Genomic DNA, 20,715 nt, shown 5'->3' with positions numbered 1-20,715 from the left:
GTGTTATAAACAAATTACCTTCCTTCAGAACACCTTCTTATTTTCCTTGTGATCTCCACCATTTTTATTGGTGTTTGCTATTCCTCTACTAAGTTGGACAACTGGGAGTGTGTGACGTGTGATATCATTACCAAGACAATTTAAAGGTAAGCATTGTCCAAGCTTGGATTTAAAAAAAAGTTCAGCATTATTCTGATATTTAGTTCTTAGCTTACTGGTTACAAGTTGCTTTTCTGCCCTTAAATATACGATTTATGTCACACAAATTGGTCCTGCTTATTTGTAGCTTTTCTGGTATCTGACTAATTTGATCTGTTTTTTTAAGTATAAATCTTGTTTACATGTCTTCAGTTTTGTTTACTAAAATGTTATTTTTTCTTGGTTATATCTTTTAATTCAATTTTCTCTCTAACTTGCAGATACCCTGAGCACAAAAAAATGCACAAAATGTATATGACCAAGATTGACTGCCTAGATGTCCTGAGTATCTGCTTACCACTGGTCCCAAAAATGTATTTGTTGCACCTAGATATTCCCATTCTCCACTTCTTGGTACAATGCATCACTCACTTCAAGCTTCTAGTGTCTGCTTAAGAAGCAGTACATGCTAGCTGAACAAAAACTGTAGATCACGAGAGCTAAAAACAGTAAGCAATACATATATTTTACCTGAAGCAAGCTTGATCATTCCTGGCACAATAATTAAAACCAAGGCGGCCATCTTGATGGTGGTAAGGAGTATATTTAATCGTGTTGCCCAGTTGACACTCCAGCAGTTCACAGCCATAACAACCGCTAGGCAAAGATGAAGAAAGACAAAAGTGGTTAAATAAATGTAAGAAATAAAATGATAGGGGAAAGAAACTGTATCCAGCAGGGTGTTAATGAATTGTCACGAATTTGTCTATGTCTTATCTTCTGTTTTTTTCTCATTAAAACACTTTTCTCTCATCATCAAAGTAGTACAGAAGCAAACTAATCACTGTCTTGAATACATGTGAGAATATTTTTACTATGGTTTTACTATTGGGATATTGTTATTTTGTGGATTATTTTTTGTGCTTGGGTTACATCAGTGCATCACCATTTTAAATAAAAATGTGCCTTATGTTTACTGTCATTTTCTCTAATATTTTCAATGGCAATAAAGAATTGTTGATTACCACATCTATTGCCAGTTATGTGGCTGTGACACGTGACTTAAACGAGATGTGTCATATGATGTCATCCATTATAAACTTCTGAGATTGCTGGGCACCACAAAAATAAACAAATTAGAAAATATACACATTGAAAAACACTGAACAGTATTCAGCGTCTAAGTTAAATGATATGAAATTTGAAGGTTTTCACATTTTTTAATTACTTCACTCAAGAGTCTGTCACACATATTTCTTTATTAAATATTTTTGTAAAAATGAGTCATATTCAGAATAACAGTTATAATAAATTGCAATTACATGTACTACTAGACTATGTTAAAATGTCATTTTGGTTATATTAGCTCCTGTTATATAGTCTCTCTATTATAAAAGAAAATATTGAGACAAGACTATTGCCAAGAGATTTTTTCAAGTTGGTAGCGGGGGTCCCGCCGTCCTCTCAACCATTTCCGGTTCACGGCCACGGCCCTCTCACGTTTCATTCATGTGAATGCTTTTGTCAGACACAGGTCCTGTGTTCTCAGCTCTTATAAATTTTTACGTTTTCCTTACTTTAAGTTCCCAAGAAAAGAAGACTTATTATGTCCAAATCTTATTGAAGATTTTATCCCAAAGGGTTATCAACAGAAGAAATGAGTACACGGGTAATCCTAGCACCGAGAAACGATGAAATCAAATGAATTAATGTGAAAATTGTCGATTGGTTACATGACAAATTGGTTAAATGCGTATCAATAGACTATGCTGAAAAAGTTGGTGGTGATGGTGTGGAAGATGAAAACATCAACTTACAATATCCTGTAGAATATCTACAACCGTTAACACCATCCGGTGTTCCACCGGTCAAATTACTGTTGAAAGAAAAATGTATCGTAATATTATTGCGTAATTTATGTATGAGTGATGGGCTATGCAATTGAACAAGATTAGTTGTATTGAAAATTGGTTGAATAATTCTAACATGTAAAATTTTAACAGGCGACAAGAAAGGTAATGTAGTACATATTCCGTGGATAACATTAGACACCAAAGGAGATCTTGATATGCCATTTGTATTAAAACGTTTACAGTGTCCCGTTACAATAGCTTTTGCTATGACAATTAACAAATAACAGAGACAAACATTTGAAAAAGTCAGTTCATTTATTAGAGAGAAAGAAACGATATTCACTCACGGGCAGTTATACGTTGCGTTGTCACGATGTAAGTCCAAACACGGAATCAAAATTCAATGCGATATTGAAGAAAAGTTAATTCCCAATATTGTTTTTACTGAAGTTCTACAGTAAAAGCGTAAGTTTAAAAAGTATTTGCATGTTAATTTCAAAGCCAAACAGAACAAAAACGTATAACACAACAAATACCTCTAACACAACATGAAACATAATTTTCTTTCAATTTATTATGTTTTTTACTGTTTTTTAATATGGTTAATTACTCGCTGTAATGTAAATAGTTAGTTCTATTATGCATATGTAAGAATTCCCATGAAAATAACAAATAACAAATTGTACATCTGCTTCCACATACGAGAGCGACAGAGCCGCGAAGTGGCTAGTGAATAGCGCCCGCTCAGGGGTTGGGTGAGCAAAGCGAGCAGGGGGCAGAGCCCCCCTAGTTTAAAACATAGTCCAAATAGACTTGTGGTGACTCAGTAGCTTTAATACACAGCAGATATCAATTTAAGTTATGTAAAAAATTGCACTGATTGGTAGTGGAGGGTCAATGACTAAATGTTGTTCAATTTTCTTAAATACAGTATCACATTCTTAAAGTATATTCAGTAGAGCAGTACTCAATAATTACCAAAATAAAAAAAATCTATCAATACAAAATGACCAATACTAACTAGCACAAGGTCAGTGTCAATATTATCATATAAAAGGAGGGAAAAAACTAAAATAAGCTCCCCATCTTGATGTTAATATTAGTTAAAGCCCAGAAATTCATTTAAATTATCATAACAAATAATTAGGAAAGGAGCTGATTTGTTGTATAATGGGAATGCCAAAAGTATCAAATTATCTCAAAGATTTTAATTCTAGTCTGAAAATAAAACTGACGCAAAATAAGCTCTTTAGGTACAGATAAACCATAACGCATACTCTCTTGAACGTTTCGCAACTAAGTACCTCTTTCAGCATGATGCAGATCATAATCTTGCCCTGTTCTTGGTATTTGTAACATAATCAGCATTTCTGTGCACCATAGAAATTGTATATCACAATATGACCCTTGCAGCATGCCCAGCAGCAAATCAGCTACAGTTCCCTTTCGAATGCCATCTTATTGTTTATGTTACTTTAGGGGCACCGTACCTTTCCCGTGTAGTTAATTAGTTTCAACACTGCTTAGCTGCTGGTTGATATTGTGTTTTTTTTATAAAAATCTGCAAGTTATATTAGTCCAGTCAATCCAGTTTTATATACAATATTCTTAAATAATTGCTTTCCCCCTCCATTCATTTCAAAAGAAGTGACTTTTGTTGTGTGTGTGTGTGTGTGTGTGTGTACTTTTACGGTTAAATTAGCTAACGCAGCAGGAATAGGGTGCTGCTGAATGAGCTGCTTTTGCAGGTGCCTTTTCTCTTATGTTGTATTAGAGAGCTGAGTGGCTGGCAGATGAGTAAAAGAGAAAAATACACAAAATATCCAAGTTGATGTAACCTCTCTCACGATGAAACTAAAACAATAAGTTAATTTGAAGCTGAAGTCACACAGAATATTTTTTCTGCTTTAAGACTGATGTGTTCACAGATTCGCCAATGCCTTTCATTCAATCAGAGATTTTGTAGTACTAGGGTGTGGTACCGTGTTAGCCATTATGAATGTAGAGAAAAGCCAAGCAAAATGACACCTTTAATTGGCTAACTAAAAAGATTACAAAATGAAGGGGCCTGAGTTGCCTCAAAAGCTTGCATATTGTAATCTTTTTAGTTAGCCAATAAAAGGTGTCATTTTGTTTGGCTTTTCTCTACAATCAAAGATTTTAAAATTTCAAGACTTTGTACAATGCAATCTGTTTGAGGTCTCTGAGCAAAACTGCCTTGACAAATTTCTTTGAAGATTAATTGTGCCATTATTTCAATTAAATTGGTCCATGAAGGTTGAGTTCTTTCAATAGCATAGACAGACAGAAATGGCTACTACAGTATGTGTTTCTCATATTATATGCAAACGCTCTCAAAAGGCTTAATCTCAAAAACTATGCCTCAAGGCTTCAAGGACACCTAGAAATATTAACGTAAGCTTGAATCTCAAGAACAGGCTTATGCCCTGCTCAAACACAAAAACAAGGCCAAGCTCACAAACCCCTAGTCAAAATTTTAAAAAGTGTCCTTTATAAGTAAAGATTTTATTAGTAAAAATTTCAAAAAACAAAACAAAAGATGGACAAGTCAAAAAAGTCTGCCTACAGGAGACAACCCAAAAAACTAACAAAAACAAGTCTACAAGTCAAATATCAAAAAAAAAAACAAAAGAAATAAAATTAAAAAATAGGCATTCACAGAAACACAGAAGTCCAAAAAAAGCAAAAGAACACAAGCAAAAGTTAACTAATGCATCAGCATTGAAGTAAAACTAAAACAGTGTGGACACAGGTGCTGCAGTCACTGACTCCAAGGTACAAACGTAGCACTTGATTGACTAGCTTATGTCTACATGTGAATGGGCAATCAGACAAGGACCTCAATCAACCACAGAGCAGTGCACCTGCGCCCACATGGAGCCTACGTCCTGAATTATTATAATTAAAAAAAAAAATACAATGCCATGAACCTCTCTCATTGCACAGAGGTTCTATGATAACATTATCTCTCATTTGGATAAACTCTAAAAAATATTAATGTAACTAGTTTATTTGTCAGGTAGGCCAAGTTCTAGGCTTTGTTACAATTTTGACTGATTTCTAAATTTTGCACTTTTGTTTTGTTTGCCTGTACACTTTTTGATCTTTCCAGTTGTGATCTGGCAAACCTTTCAAGTATGATTCTTCTCACTATACCTGGGGTTTGTTAAGACCTTGAATCCAATTTTTGTATTTATTTTTATGGATATAGTTGTCTGGGAAAATCATCCAGTGGTGAAATTTTGGATTCCAAAGGCATTGATGTTTTGTTCTTAATTTTGTTAGCAATTACTAACACGTTACCATGTGAAACGACAGGAGGTGTGTGACATGATATATCATGAGTTAAACTGTACAAAGGCCAATATTGAAAACTTTCAGGTTGTCCGAGATTGTGGGAACAAACAATAGAACTAATTGCACATGTGAAGTTTTAGCTCGTTAGAAATTGAAGGTCTGTTCTTTGACTGTGGGTTTCAGGTTATATTTTGGATTTGATGCTAGATTATTCTTAATTTCTTGTATCAACTTTTATTTTCTTGTTAAACATCTTTCTCCCAGTCTTTTCTTTTTCTGCCTATTTGGTCCGCCATTTTTTCCATTGTGTTTCAGAACAGCTTTACAAAGTCTGAAGGTAGTTCACGCAGCTGCTGTGTTAGGGGGTCTACCCTCATTTAGTTTTCATACAATCAACAAAGACATTCAATAATCAAACCAATATAAGACAATAATAAAAATACCAAATAAACAAGATAATAGTAATTATGAAATATTAAAATACAAAAAGGAAGAAAACAAAAATATATCCAAAAATATAAATTACCAAAGAATACTCCAAAGACAATAAAATAAAACAAAAAAAGGAAATGAAAAGTGACAGAGCCCTGGCAAAACCATGATGGCAGCGTGCGTTGCCCGGTGTCATAGCTTTAGATCTTACCCCCACAACACACAAATAACTTAATGAGAGGGAACGATATTAGTTTAGTGTCAGGATCTATTATTTGCCATTTTGACTTTAATTTATGGTTGTTGTTTTAAATTTTAGTATTTTAGCCTGTTTTCTGACTATTCCTAAGTGTTGTCCCTTGAAAGCTCTATTTTGTATCAGTCTAAAATCATTGTAAATCCTGTGTACTTCTCATTTAATAGTTTGGACATACCAATAATTTGGCTAAAGGGACACATATATTAATTACTTTGATTTTACAAAATGTTTTGATAAGATACCACATGAGGATAGGAGTAAAAAAAAAACCAAGTTTGAGTTCATGGCACAGTGTGTAAATTAGTTTGAATAATGGCACAGAATGCAAATATTATTGTGAGAGGATATGTTTCTAAATTATGAAATGTTCAAAATGATGTCTGTTTGGAAGCAATGATGGGGCCAAATCACTTTTGAATTTATATAAATTATTCAATGTACATAAAAATTTAACTAACGAGATGATTACATTTGCTAATGAAACAGCACTGAAATGTCAGACCCCCTAGAGTCCAAAGAATCTTTATGGAATGATCTGTACAAATTTCAGATTTAGTCAGATATGTTCAGATGGAATTTATTGTAAATAAATGTAAAGTATTTCATATAAGAAATAAAAATGTTGGAGCAGATTACTACACGTTATGAGAAAGACTTAAGAGTTGGTGGAGACTTGTCATTGTCTAGATATTGTACAGAAACTATTAGGAAGGTCAATAAGGTGTTAAGTTACCAGCATGATTGGTTGAGCACAAACAAAGAGAGGTTATTTCTAAACTATATGATGTGCCAGTGAAATGTCATCTGGGACCTACCGTGGACAAGAACAGAGGACTGACTCTGAAGTATTACATTACTTTTTCAAGATAAACTGCACTCTGGAACAACTATGACCACAAGGACTACTTTAATCATTTTCTTTAGTTTCTTTTCTGTTCAGGACTGGGGTGTCTGGACTGAGCACCAACTCTTTGACTTTTCAGTGTGTGTATGACTGATATTTTGATTAAAGCAGGAAAGAAGAAAAGATAATATTAAAATGAAATGACTACTTACAGATTCCAATTATGCTGACCATTTTAACAAGTACTTCTGGTGCTGGACAGGGGCTGAAGAAAGGTTCAACAATGTATCGGCCAAATGCCAAAGCCACCACAGATGATGCAGCAGGCCTAGATTGTTCACAAAACAACAAATAATTAAATGTTAGGGAGGGAGGTAATACAGCTTTTCTTCTAAATCTTTTCTTAATTATCCATCCATCCATCCATTTTCCAACCCGCTGAATCCAAACACAGGGTCACGGGGGTCTGCTGGAGCCAATCCCAGCCAACACAGGGCACAAGGCAGGAACCAATCCAGGGCAGGGTGCCAACCCACCGCAGGACACACACAAACACACCCACCCACCAAGCACACACTAGGGCCAATTTAGAGTCGCCAATCCACCTAACCTGCATGTCTTTGGACTGTGGGAGGAAACCGGAGCGCCCGGAGGAAACCCACGCAGACACGGGGAGAACATGCAAACTCCACGCAGGGAGGACCCGGGAATCGAACCCAGGTCCCCAGGTCTCCCAACTGCGAGGCAGCAGCGCTACCCACTGCGCCACCGTGCCACCCCTTTTCTTAATTATTCTTCTTTTTATTATATCTGAGACCAAATGTATACAAACTGCTGAAAGTACATACTGTACCTGCCAGCTAAGAAACAAAACTGCTACATTGTTACACAAAGTGGGTGTATTTCTCTTTAGCCTCACAGGCTGCAAGGCATTTATTTACAGCAGCTAAATCCCAGCCTGTTACAGAATTTATAAAAGCACCTTGGAGTAAAAGTTTTATTATCAGAAATATAGTGTGTGGTTGACATAAAGAGTTCATCAAATTGCTGCACACAGTGTACCTGTGGAAAAAATATACAGTGCAGTGATTTAAGGGTGATAACTGCTGACTGATATCATGTATACAAAATGGATCAAAACCAAAGACGATCTGCAACAAAGTCTTAGACATGATGAAAATAATTATAGATAATTTGTGGTAATCAAAGTGAACACAAATGTGAGCAACAATTTCAAAGACAAATTTATGTCACAATTATGAAATACATGCATTACTAGCTGTGGGAAAATAACTCACTTTTTAGTCTTAAGCAGCATACACAGACATGTTTACATGCCAGAAACATGAACTATATAGGTTTAAGGTGCCATTCTCTACATGATCAGGACACTCCTTTACATTGCCCTTCAGTACAAATAAAAGAAAAATAAGTGTGCAAAATATCTAAACCAAGGCATTGCATGAAATCTTCGTTACCAACACATAGGTTAAGAAGCATATTTTTTTTAGAACTATTACCCATGTAATGTCTTGCATAACCAAAAATATTTAATAATCTCTTATCAATCCTGCTTAATCTAGTTCAGGGTCAGAAGCATAACCTGGCAGTTCTATTTGCAATGTAAGATAAGAAAATATTTGGTAAAAATAAACTACTGTTGCTTTTTGCATATTCCTTTACAAAAACTTTTAATTATTACATTTCTCTAATACTTTAAATTAATACCTTTTCTGACTTTACAAAACCAATAACCAAAATGAACATTCATTTAAATATTTACATTCATTCCCTGGACTGCTTTTAGAGATCATTTGCTCATTAATACAAATAACCTCCTCTTCAAAATAGCCAATAATGTGGCAGCAGCTCCATGTATATAAGCCACAGAGAAGGTCAGGATGTTTATTTGTTGTTCGACCAAATATTAAAATGTAGAAGACAAATGATCTAGGCAAGTCTGAGTGTTGTATGATTGTTGATTCCAGATGTGGTGGTTTCATCATCTTGGAAACAGCTGCCCTGTTGGAATTTTATTACATTAGAGTCTGGACAATTGAAAGCCTGAAGCATATCATTGCATCTAACAAATCTCAGCTTCTACTGTAACATGCAAAAGGATTGGTTAGAACTTGCCATGAAATATGTGAATCCATTGACCTGTCTAGTCTTGTGTTCAAGGTACAGGCTGGTTGTTGAAGAATAATGGGGAGAGGAATGTGTTCCTGTAATTTGAGCACCACAGGTACCTAAACTTTGTTTTGCTAGCCATATGCATCCCTATACAGCCACAAGCTGGTTCCACATGATCATGAGCTCGACTTCAGGTTACTGCAGTGTCCTACAGTTCCCAGTTCTCAATCCAATAGTGAACCTTTGAGATGAGAAGGAATTTACAGAGTCTCTATATGAATGTGGGGGTTACTGCAACAGATTCCTCTCCAGTTAAACCAAGGAATGAACTCTCTATGGATTTTATCACAGACCCTCCTTCCATAGATGGTTATACAACAATTTCAGTAATTGAAGATGGATTTTAATTTTCTTAATAAAAGTTTTATTAAGTGAATATGAAAATGCAAGTAACAATAAATTAAACATAACAATAAAAATGTCTACAGTATAAAAAACACCCATCCCACAGTGTCCATCCGTTCTCACCATCTCCCACCCAACCGCACAGCCCCAAATAGCACAACCGAGTCAAGGAAACTGGAAAATGCAGCTTAATGTAGAAAGGTGTAAAGTTATACATTGGGCAAAAAAAAAATGTTAATTACAAATACAAGATGGAAACCACTGTCCAACACAAAGCACCCTCTGAAAAGAATTGAGGGGTTTATGTTGACACAACATTTTTATTATCTAAGTAATGTGCATAAGTGATTAAAAAGGAAAATAAAATGTTAGGTTATGCCATTAAATCTGTTGAATATAAATCAAGGGATATTATGCTCAGACCACATCTGGAGTACTACTGTATGTGCAATTCTGGTCACCTTGTTACAAGAAAGACATAGCAGCAGTTGAAACTGTACAGAGAGCACCAAATACATGCATCCCAGGACATGTTGTACTCTGGCAGACTCAGAGAATTAAACCTGTTTAGCCTCAAGCAGAGGAGGATGCTTGGGGACCTAATCCAGGTCTTTGAAAATTCTTAAAGACACTGATAAAATAGATCCAGTAGAAATCTTTCAGCTTAACTGAGAATTTTACATTTGGAGGAGTGCATTTAGGACTGAAGCCAGAAAGTACTTCTTTATGCAAAAGGTTTGGGAATCTGAAACAAACTACCGAGACATGTAGTTGATGTAGAAACCCTGACAAAAGAGATTCTCTTAAAAATTATGTCCCAATTAAGATGAGCTGACTGAGTGGGCCAAGACTTGAAGGCAGCCTTGTGTGAAAAAACATATATAGCAGAGACCAATTTCATCTGAGTGGACTGAGAGTGAGAGAAAGTTAATTCTTAGACAGGTTTTCTAAAGCCACACATTTTATTCCACTTAAGAAACTACCTACAGAAGTTGCATGGCTTTCTTAAAAGTATAATCTTGGATCATGGTCCACAATTTATCTTTTAGTTCTGGAAATACTTCTGCATAAAGATTTGCAAACACTTAAGTTTAACATCAGGGTAACTTACACAAGGAAAAAGACTAAACAAGGAACTGAAGATGTTTTTGGGAAGTATGGTTGATGACTGTCAACTCATTTGGAAAGAACTACCTCATAGAATTTTCTAGAAGTGCTTTAAAGGAATACACACAAAAATAATATATTTTTTTAATATTTTACTTACCGTATGTACTGAACTCTGTAGTGACCACGGAGAAAAAAATTTTATCTCATGTTTTCATTCAAAATAGAGAAACAGAAGTTTATGACATAACAGAAGTCAATAGTGACCAGTTCTCTAAATGGCAAACAATGCAAAAAATGTTCAAGGAAAAAAAGAGAAAAAAAATCTCACATTACTTGTGTTGCATAATCTATATGTCTGTTATCCAGTCACTTGCTCAAAGCATGCAAATCAAATGATTTTTTGCTAAATATTGTTAGTTATTTCTGGAATTATCAGCGTGCACATAAAGACGAAACCTAAAGACTAATGGGAGAGACTTTTTGACTTAAAGACCCACCTTTCCTCATCATTCATTGAGTAAGAGTCCTGCCTTCAAGTCAAAAAGTCTTTCCCATGAGTCCATGAAGACTAAGACCAAGATGTTCCAGAGAGGCAGCAGGGATTTTTTGCTTTTCTTTAAATTTACAATATTATATTGGAGGACTAAATGGGGTGGACAGACATGACCCTTTGTTGTCCATAGCTTGTAGTCAGTATTATTGGACTTCAATGAACTTGGTGGGGTTGTGTCCTATTGGTGTCAGGAGTGGGTGCCCCTTCGGTACCACAAATGACACCCCTTTGTATATATTTAATGGACTTTAAGGAGCACAGCCCCTTGGTGTACAGAGTGTACACACTTTTACTTTCATAATGGCAGGCACTCAGCATCATCATAGGTCAATGACTGGATAGGTTGGGGTCCCCCTTGGTGACTGGGTTGCACGTGCCTTCAGAAATACAAGCAGTGCCTATTTGTGTACATGCCATAGACATTATTATCATGCTTCTATAATCCCCTTTGGTGTCCAGAGAATGCACCCCTTTACTTTAATAAATGCTGCCTCTCAGGTGATGCTGATCCCGTTTCGCCTAATGGATTGACTGGCTCTGCCTTTGAGGTTGAAAAGATGCATTGCTTTGTAAGTTTTAACCTCCTTGGTCATTCTTGGTTTGCAGAGCTGCTCATATTACAACACCTGCAACTGAAATGAGTCTGGAAAAATAAATATACACAGTTTTTTTTTTCTTCTGGCTTACTTTAATGTGTTCCAGTGCCTGTTTCACTAGGTGGCCCAGTTGATGTAGCAGATCAACTATCCTAGTCAGCACTTGACATTTACTTTGCCTTTTTGCTAATAAACAGAGGAGTGTCTGCTCTTTAGATATATGACAATTTGTGGGTGTTTCATGTTGTTGTGATGTGAGATTTTACATATAACTTGATGAATATTTTGTACTGTATATCTTTATTTGTAATTTAGACAAAGCAATGTAATTTAGTGTTTAGCCCCCCCGCCCCCCCTTAGGAATGGGTCTGTTTGAATTTTTACGACAGGATTTGGGGGATGTGTGTTTTAAACCAGTTTGGCAAGTGTTTCTTTGCTAAAGTCATTTCTACCCCCGCAAATGGGCTAAGGTGTATTTTAACATATGGTTTGGGGGCAGGTGTTAAGATGTTCTATTCCCCCATTGGTCTGAGGTATGGTTGTTTGGAATTGGCTTGTCTCAGAGGCCTTTAAGTACCATGATGTCCCATTGGCTCTCGGGGTTGGACAGAACATCTATAAATGTATGTGTTTAACCTCAGTATCTCTCTCTTACCAACCAACATATGATGAAGAAGCATCTCTCTTACTAACCAACATCTGAAAGAAGCATCTCTCTTACTAACCAACATATGATGAAGAAGCATCTCTCTTACCAACCAACATATGATGAAGAAGCATCTCTCTTGCTACCCTGTAATGAAGAGCACAGCTCAGCAGCCATTTTGAACAGACATGTGGCTGAAAGCTGAGCACCAATGATGCCTTAACTAGAGACATTTAAGTAACTAGAAGATTGTGTGCCGCCTGAACTACATATCATCATTTAATCAGGTTGTATGGTTGCCAATATTCAAATATACTTTGCATTTTGTTATTATTTATGAATATTATCAATAATACTAATACATTGTTTAAACTGTAACTTAACTTCTGCTTGTCTTTTTACTACATCTAATTGCCTGAGGTTATAGATATAGAAGGGAAGGTGGGGATAAGTTATATACAATAGTACCTTATAAACAGTGGTAAGTCTGTGAGATTAGGCATTCTGACTAAGGCTACATGTTAATAATACAATAGGGGAAAGTAGAGCAATATATATTACTCTACCAAGACAAAACAATTGGCGTAGTCGGGCAGGATTTTGGGGTAACCATGTTTTGCACCTTGTTTGCAAATACTGTTGATATATATGTGTGTGTATGTATGTGAATTTTAGGGCATCCAGTGTACAAATGCGGTGGAAGTAAACATTGTTTGGTTGCTAAATGGAATATAACCAACAAAGTGTAGAGACTTCATGTGTGTCACAAGGACACCCGCATGTTTGTTAGTGCTGGTGGTAGTGAGTCCCTAATTAAAGTGGTAGAGAGTGGTGGAACATTGCATGCGTCATTCATACGGCACTTATACGTTTAGGATCTTTGTGTATGTACGTGTATGTTTGCTTACAGGGGCAAAAGTAGGCCAACCCATAACGAAGGTGGTAAATTGTATTAGATTATAATTGTAGACTCAGAAATGCCTAAATTTATATTAAAGTCAGCCATCTTCCAGTGGAGTGACAGAAGCAAGCAGGCTAAAGCTAAGAAATGCAAACCTGTAGTGCAGGTAGAGAAAGCAGAAGCTGAGCTGAGCATGCCACAAAATGGAAGGGGGATGGAAGGATTAAAAGCAGGAAAACAGAGATCAGGTGTAAAGAAGACAGGATTATTGGTAATAAGGAAGATCAGTGTGAAAAAGAAAATCGCAATGTGAATGAAAGTGAAAGTTGTGGAATGTTGTGTGAGAGTTTTGAAAGATGTAACAGTTGGTGTGAAAATTGTGAAGTGCTAGCATGTAGAACACCCACTGCTGAAGTGGAAAGCACAGAAAGCAGGAGGAACAAGGAGAGAAAACCACCCATGGTAAAAGTTAGGGCAATAGTAATGGGATCTTACTGGAACCCTAAAACATGGGTGGGTGACTTACATGAGACAGATGAGTGCTCAGATAAAGAGTGGGAATGTGAGTGTGAGGAAAAGGAGAGAGATGAAAGGAAGGGAAAACAGCAAGGATGTTTACTTTCATTATTCTCCAGTGCACCACAATCTTGAGGTGATTCTGAGGTCTGTCCAGTAGTTAAAGAACATGCTACACCGATAGATATTTCACCCCTGTTAAGAAAGGAAACCAGTGCTGCACTGAAATTTGATTTAGGACAAAGAAATCAGATAGAAGGCAGAGAAGCTGATGAGTGTGAATGGCAGTTGTTGACTAGAGGGCATGAAATGGATAATGGCATAAGGATACTGAGTAAAAAAAGTGTGAAATTTAAACAAGGAACAGTGGAAATAAAAGAAATTCGAGTGCTTGTGTGTGAAAGGTCTGAATGTACTAGTGCAAGAATGGCTGAGTTGGAATGAAAGTGCACCAGTTTAGGAGTCGGTTTGAATGAAACAGGACAAACCAAAGAACAAAGGATGGGGGATGGTGCAGCAGGAAGGTTTACAAGCTCAGGCAGCAAGTCAGGAATGCACAAGGGTGTGAGGGTCCTAACAGCTGTGCTGGGGCCAGCAGTAATTAAAAAGCACACACACTTAGGTTCAGTAATTCGAAACCTGACTGACCAGTTGTGTAAAAAAGACAGCCTATGAATCTCCATGCAATAAAATGGAGAAAAGTGAGCTGGTCTTGGGTAAAGAACAGAAGTCAGTTTTAGGAGAGATGCTGGAAATTGGATTTTGAAGAGGTTTTAGTCCACACTTTCAGGTAGCAGTTACCATACAATAAAAAATAAAAAGGACACACAGGGAAATGAAAAAAAAAAAATAGAAGGGTCGCGCAGGAAGACAGGAAAGGGAAAATAGTTATTTCTGTTTCAATTTTCTGGCCTTTTGCAATAGTGCTACTTCTATTATAAGGTTTTACGGACTTTGGGTTGGTGCAGGTAACAAATAGTGAAGGCAATTAGCAGAGTAAAATCCATGCAGGAGATTGGGTTACCATTAGCACATTGGAGCAGAGTGGCAGTGTGGCCAAGCTGTTCCAATGAATGCCTGGAAGCAAAGTTTGGGTTTTGGCACCAGGTTTAAACAACCAAAAAGATGAGATGGACAGAAACTGCTTTGTCACCTTCCATTTTGCAGACCTGCCTACATAGCAGAATGAAAAAAAAAGAGGAAAAGAAAGCAAGCAAAGACTAAAGACAAAGACAAAGACATGAAGAAGAACTGAAGAGACAGCAAGAAAAAGACACTTACTGGAGTTTAAGTGAGTAACAAGTCCACAAGTCACATAATAATAGGTCTAGTCAGAATAGCTATAGTTTAAAAGGAAAGGTTTGTTCATTACTGCAGCAAATTTATATTCCAAGGGGTGGAAACTGAACAAACAAGTTAGGAATGTCAAAATAAGGGGATTAATTTTGGGTTCATACAGTATACATTCTGGGTATTAATTAATTAAGTGGGATAATTAATATAATTAATACTATTATTAAGGAAAATGTATACTAAGAAAATTGGTGAACTTTTCAGGAAAGCAGGTGCAGCCGGTACATTTGCAAGTCATATGGGCTCCGATGTTTAGGTATAGTCTAATTGGGAAAATACGGAAGCCCTGCTGAGGTTGTCAGCTGTGGTGCAAGCAGAGGACCAGTGGGCCAATTCTGAACCGAGGTGTTTAGCACAACGAGTACGCATATGGTGAGCAAACAACTCTAGGGCTGGCCTACAGGGGGAATGATGAGTTGCATAGCTGTGATTTCTCATGGTGGTGATGCCAGCCTATACTGGTAAATGCTGATGGCAGTCAAGAGTTGCACCATAGGTAGGAAAGCACAAGAGGCAACTAAATCAACCCCAAATGTGTGAAGAGCGGCCACAAAGGTTGGTTTGTGAACAGTTTATGCAGTGGCACATGTGCTCTCTCTTGGGCAGAAGTGGTAGTACTGGCACCTGTGGCATGTAACCTTTCAAAGTTTGATATTGTACAGCTGAATATGCTTAAATGAATAGTTTGGGACAGGGGTCTAATTAGTAGTTAGACACAAAACCAGTAAAGAACAAAGGTCAGTTTTAGAAATTCACAATAGACTTAAATTGCAGTATGGTTAGTTTAGTGGAAGGTGTGGAGTTGTCTCATTTTGAACCACCACATCTGATGACATATGAAGACTGCAGAAAGCTAAACAAACAGTTGAAGCCAGACGGAGCAGATACAAGTCATCAGAAGCGCATCCAAGTTCTTCAGATTGTCTTTGAAATAAAGAAGATATGTAATGGACAAATGGTCACGGACAACTTTTAACACTGGGAGAGCAAATACTGCAAACCAAAGCACAAGTTATGCATCAGACTCTTTAAACAATTAAGACCGTTTATAAAGACATTGTACAAAACATTCATCGGGGTGGAGTGTTGTGATGTGAGATTTTACATATAACTTGATGAATATTTTGTACTGTATATCTTTATTTGTAATTTAGACAAAGCAATGTAATTTAGTGTTTACCCCCCCCCCCCCCCCCCCCCCCCCCCCCCCCCCCCCCCCCCCCCCCCCCCCCCCCCCCCCTTAGGAATGGGTCTGTTTGAATTTTTACGACAGGATTTGGGGGATGTGTGTTTTAAACCAGTTTGGCAAGTGTTTCTTTGCTAAAGTCATTTCTACCCCCGCAAATGGGCTAAGGTGTACTTTAACATATGGTTTGGGGGCAGGTGTTAAGATGTTCTATTCCCCCATTGGTCTGAGGTATGGCTGTTTGGAATTGGCTTGTCTCAGAGGCCTTTAAGTACCATGATGTCCCATTGGCTCTCGGGGTTGGACAGAACATCTATAAATGTATGTGTTTAACCTCAGTATCTCTCTCTTTCCAACCAAAATATGATGAAGAAGCATCTCTCTTACTAACCAACATCTGAAAGAAGCATCTCTCTTACCAACCAACATATGATGAAGAAGCATCTCTCTTACCAACCAACATATGATGAAGAAGCATCTCTCTTGCTATCCTGTCATGAAGAGCACAGCTCAGCAGCCATTTTGAACAGACATGTGGCTGAAAGCTGAGCACCAATGATGCCTTAACTAGAGACATTTAAGTAACTAGAAGATTGTGTGCCGCCTGAACTACATAACATCATTTAATCAGGTTGTATGGTTGACAATATTCAAATATACTTTGCATTTTGTTATTATTTCTGAATATTATCAATAATACATTGTTTAAACTGTAACTTAACTTCTGCTTGTCTTTTTACTACATCTAATTGCCTGAGGTTATAGATATAGAAGGGAAGGTGGGGATAAGTTATATACAATAGTACCTTATAAACAGTGGTAAGTCTGTAAGATTAGGCATTCTAAGGCTAAATATTAATAATACAATAGGGGAAAGTAGAGCAATATATATTACTCTACCAAGACAAAACACATGTTTATATACAACTACTGGAGCAGGGAAGGAAAAAAAATAATGTTTAGAGATTTGGAAGATGCAGATAAATGCTATACCAGCAATACAGGATTTAGCAGAAGCAAAAGAATATGACTGTAGGTGCATTAGATAAAGATTCAAAGGGAAGACCCATATCTTTGCACCAAGATACATAGACGTAAGTGCTTTTTTTTTGTTTTTGGTATGAGAGACGTTCTGTGGGAACAATGAAAAACAGCAGTTGCATTTAGATTAAAGCTTTTAAAAGACGGTGTCAATAAAAAAAATCAATTACTGTATTTTTTTGCACCATAAGACGCACCTGACCATTAGACGCACCTAGGTTTAGAGGAGGAAAACAAGGAAACCCCAAGTAGTCCTCATCGCTAGTGTCAGAATTTATTAAGCTCAGTTGCTCACAATCACTTTGCAGGAGCACGTACCTATCATCATAGCGGCATAACCTGTCCAAAGCCACCAGGGGACAAAGCACGTTTGGACCAATGCTCCCTGAAGTTATATCGCCAGTCTAGTCCCATCTATATTTGTAATGCCACAAAGCCCTTCATCTCGTGTTTTGTTGTGGGTTTCCAGTTTGAAAAACGAGAATGCGGTGCAAGCACAGCTCTCGATTCAAAAAATTGCTCTGCATACCTGTTTGTCTCGTCTGACAGTAGCTGAAAGGCAGCTTCAGGAAAGAACAGCCTGAAGTAGTCCAGCGGCTGGTAATCTGTCGAGTCCAACAGCAAGCCATACAGTCTTGTGAAGTCCTGTAGCCAGTTTGGCTCCCACAGATCAATGTCTAGGTATTCCTCCCACACAAACCTTGCCATAGGTGCATTGGCTGCACGAATATGCTCAGCTGGTGTCCTGATCAGCTGATGCCAGTTCCTCACTCTCTTGTTCGATCTCCTGATCACTCTCAACAAAATCAGATTCTGAAAAATCAGAGTCCGACTCAGTGATAATGCGCAAAACATCGTCTGCTGAGTATTTTGTTTTCTGCACTCGCTTCGCTTCCTCATGAGATGTCGATGCCATCTTGCCTTTGCTTATATTTGTTTACATTTCGCAACTCATGCACATGCAAGGATTAGATTCCGAGTCAATGAGTCTAACATTCCGCCAAGCATAGAGGGAATGCCTGTAACGTAACAGTGAATTTTGTCGCCCTCTACCCCTGGATGTCGACTTTTGTCAGGTAATACACATCATGGTCTGTGACGCAATATTCGCTCCATAAGATGCACAGACATTTCCAACCTTCTTTTGGGGAAAAAAAAGTGTGTCTTATGGTGCGAAAAATACGGTACCTTTGCAATAAGCCTCTGAAAATTGTCCTCTAAGCTGCAACACTGGGATTTAATAGGGATGACAGCAGATGCGCACTGAGAGACCAATTTAATAGCCTGCTGAAGGGCAATATCCAGTACATAAAATTGTTTAATTGAATTCTATCTAGCTTTTATCAAAAGCTGTGACTGATTTTGGGGCAACCTCTATGGTCTTATTGATGAAGAAGAATTCTTGGAGGTTTTCTGTGGATGTATATTTAACATTGTAATGCACAGAAATGTACTCCTCCTTTCACAAACTTGAAAAATTGCTAACATCATTAAAACAATGTGTGTAATATTATTTACCCTTGACTTGGCTAGAAGATACTAGCAATTGTCAACTGATAGGAAGATGCAGAGAAAAATCACATTTACTAAACCATTGATTATTATTATTAGTTAATGAAATTTGAGTAGATATAGAATATCTAGAATATAGAATATAGTAGAATATATCTGCAACTTCTCAGCAACTGATGTTACTCTGTGTGAGGTACCTATTATGTGAATAATCATTGTATGACTTGACTACAGTGTTGATACTTGTTAGGGTGAGTCTGTTTTATTCCTGAAAATGAGAATTATTGGTGGAGTTGACTGCCAAATGAGCAGTTGTTTCTAGAAGCTGATTTGAATTTTCCAACAAAATGAAATATTGTCTTCCTATTGGCACATGCATCTTTACATCTGTAATGTTATGACCAGGGTTCCTTACCTGGCTTATGTTACTTATCTTTATCATTCTTTTATCAATTTCAAATATTTATTACTAGCTAACCCACTACGCCGCATAATTATGTATTGATGGGTGAACACTTCCTGAACGACACAGTTGTCCAAATGGGGTGGGTTTGAGGATACCACTGTGAGTGAATGAAAAGATGGACCACTGGAGAGAGCAACATACAATTGTCTGTGACTGAAAGCGGGATCGTCTGTGACGATGGAGGCCACGCTGGTGAAAGTTACTTCGTCGGTAGGGATAAGTGTCAGTACTTGTTCATTAAGGTGTAGCGAGTCTTCATTGTTGACGCTTAATATAGCTTGCGTACTGAGTTGTTCCGGAGTCACAGTTGAGAAACACTTTTTTAATGTCTTTTAAGCGCTCGGAAAAAAATGAACATGTGAAACATCCGTAATGTAATAAGCCACCAAGAAAAGTAACATTGCAACAATGCACGCTACGATCTGATCACTGTAAACAGAAGTAAAAACAAAATCAAGCCCAGTGCATTCTTTAACTGCCTTCTCTGCCTTGTAGCGCAGTGGTAGTGTTGCTGCTTTGCAGTAAGGAGACTGTGGAAGATTTTTGCGCCTGTATGTGTGTCGCTCGCTCTCTCTCTCGCTCGCTCGCTGCACGTGTTCCTGCAGGCATACGCCACATAATTATTTATTGATGGCTGAACACTTCCGGAAAGACACAGTTGTCTAAAAGGGGTGGGTTTGAGGATACAACAGTAAGTGAATGAAAAGATGGAACTCTGGAGAGAGCAACATACAACTGTCCGTGACTGAAAACTGGTTTTGGCAGATACATGCATACAGTGGAACCTCAGTTCACGACCATAATTCGTTCCAAACCTCTGGTCGTAAACCGATTTGGTCGTGAACCGAAGCAATTTCCCCCATAGGATTGTATGTAAATCCAATTAATCCGTTCCAGACCGTACGAACTGTATGTAAATATATTTTTTTAAAGATTTTTAAGCACAAATATAGTTAATTACACCATAGAATGCACAGTGTAATAGTAAACTAATGTAAAAACATTGAATAACACTGACAAACACCCAGGCTCCCTGCTCAGCTGCACGCACAGGCTCTCTCTCTCTCTCTCTCTCTCTCTCTCTCAGCAGCACGCGAGCCCCCCTCCCCCCTCTCCTCTCAGATGCACACGCAGGCTCTCTCTCTCTCTCAGCAGCACGTGAGCACCCCCATAACATTGCAGCAGTTCGCGCTATAGCCTTACAATCCGATTGCTGTAAACACACTTTTTAAATGAGTTTTAAGCACAGGGGGGAAAAAAAAGAACATTTGAACAAATCCGAACTTTATTTAAAAGCCAACCAAGACAGTAACATTGCAGGAGTTCACACTAATAGCATTACAACCCCATCGCTGTAAACACTCTTTTTAAATGAGTTTTAAGCACAGGGAAAAAATGAACATTTGAAAAAAGAGAAAAGTAACATTGCAACACTTCTCATAATTAAGTCTCA

General features: G+C 37.5%; 1 protein-coding gene across 1 annotated transcript in view; it reads right to left on the bottom strand.

The window, feature by feature from the left end:
* The window catches only part of LOC114654839 (cystine/glutamate transporter-like), a 29,094-nt gene extending 18,088 nt beyond the window's left edge, over nt 1-11,006 (bottom strand). Inside the window, exons 1-3 of the mRNA XM_051923785.1 lie at nt 10,990-11,006; nt 7,057-7,172; nt 670-795 (exon numbers count right to left, since the gene is read on the bottom strand). Coding sequence (XP_051779745.1) covers nt 670-795; nt 7,057-7,172; nt 10,990-11,006 — 259 coding nt within the window. The remainder of the gene's footprint in view (nt 1-669; nt 796-7,056; nt 7,173-10,989) is intronic.
* Nucleotides 11,007-20,715: the final 9,709 nt, after the last annotated feature.

The sequence above is a fragment of the Erpetoichthys calabaricus genome, chromosome 1, assembly GCF_900747795.2.
Source record: "Erpetoichthys calabaricus chromosome 1, fErpCal1.3, whole genome shotgun sequence".
NCBI lineage: Eukaryota > Metazoa > Chordata > Cladistia > Polypteriformes > Polypteridae > Erpetoichthys > Erpetoichthys calabaricus.
This window is presented reverse-complemented; position numbering and strand designations above follow the sequence as displayed.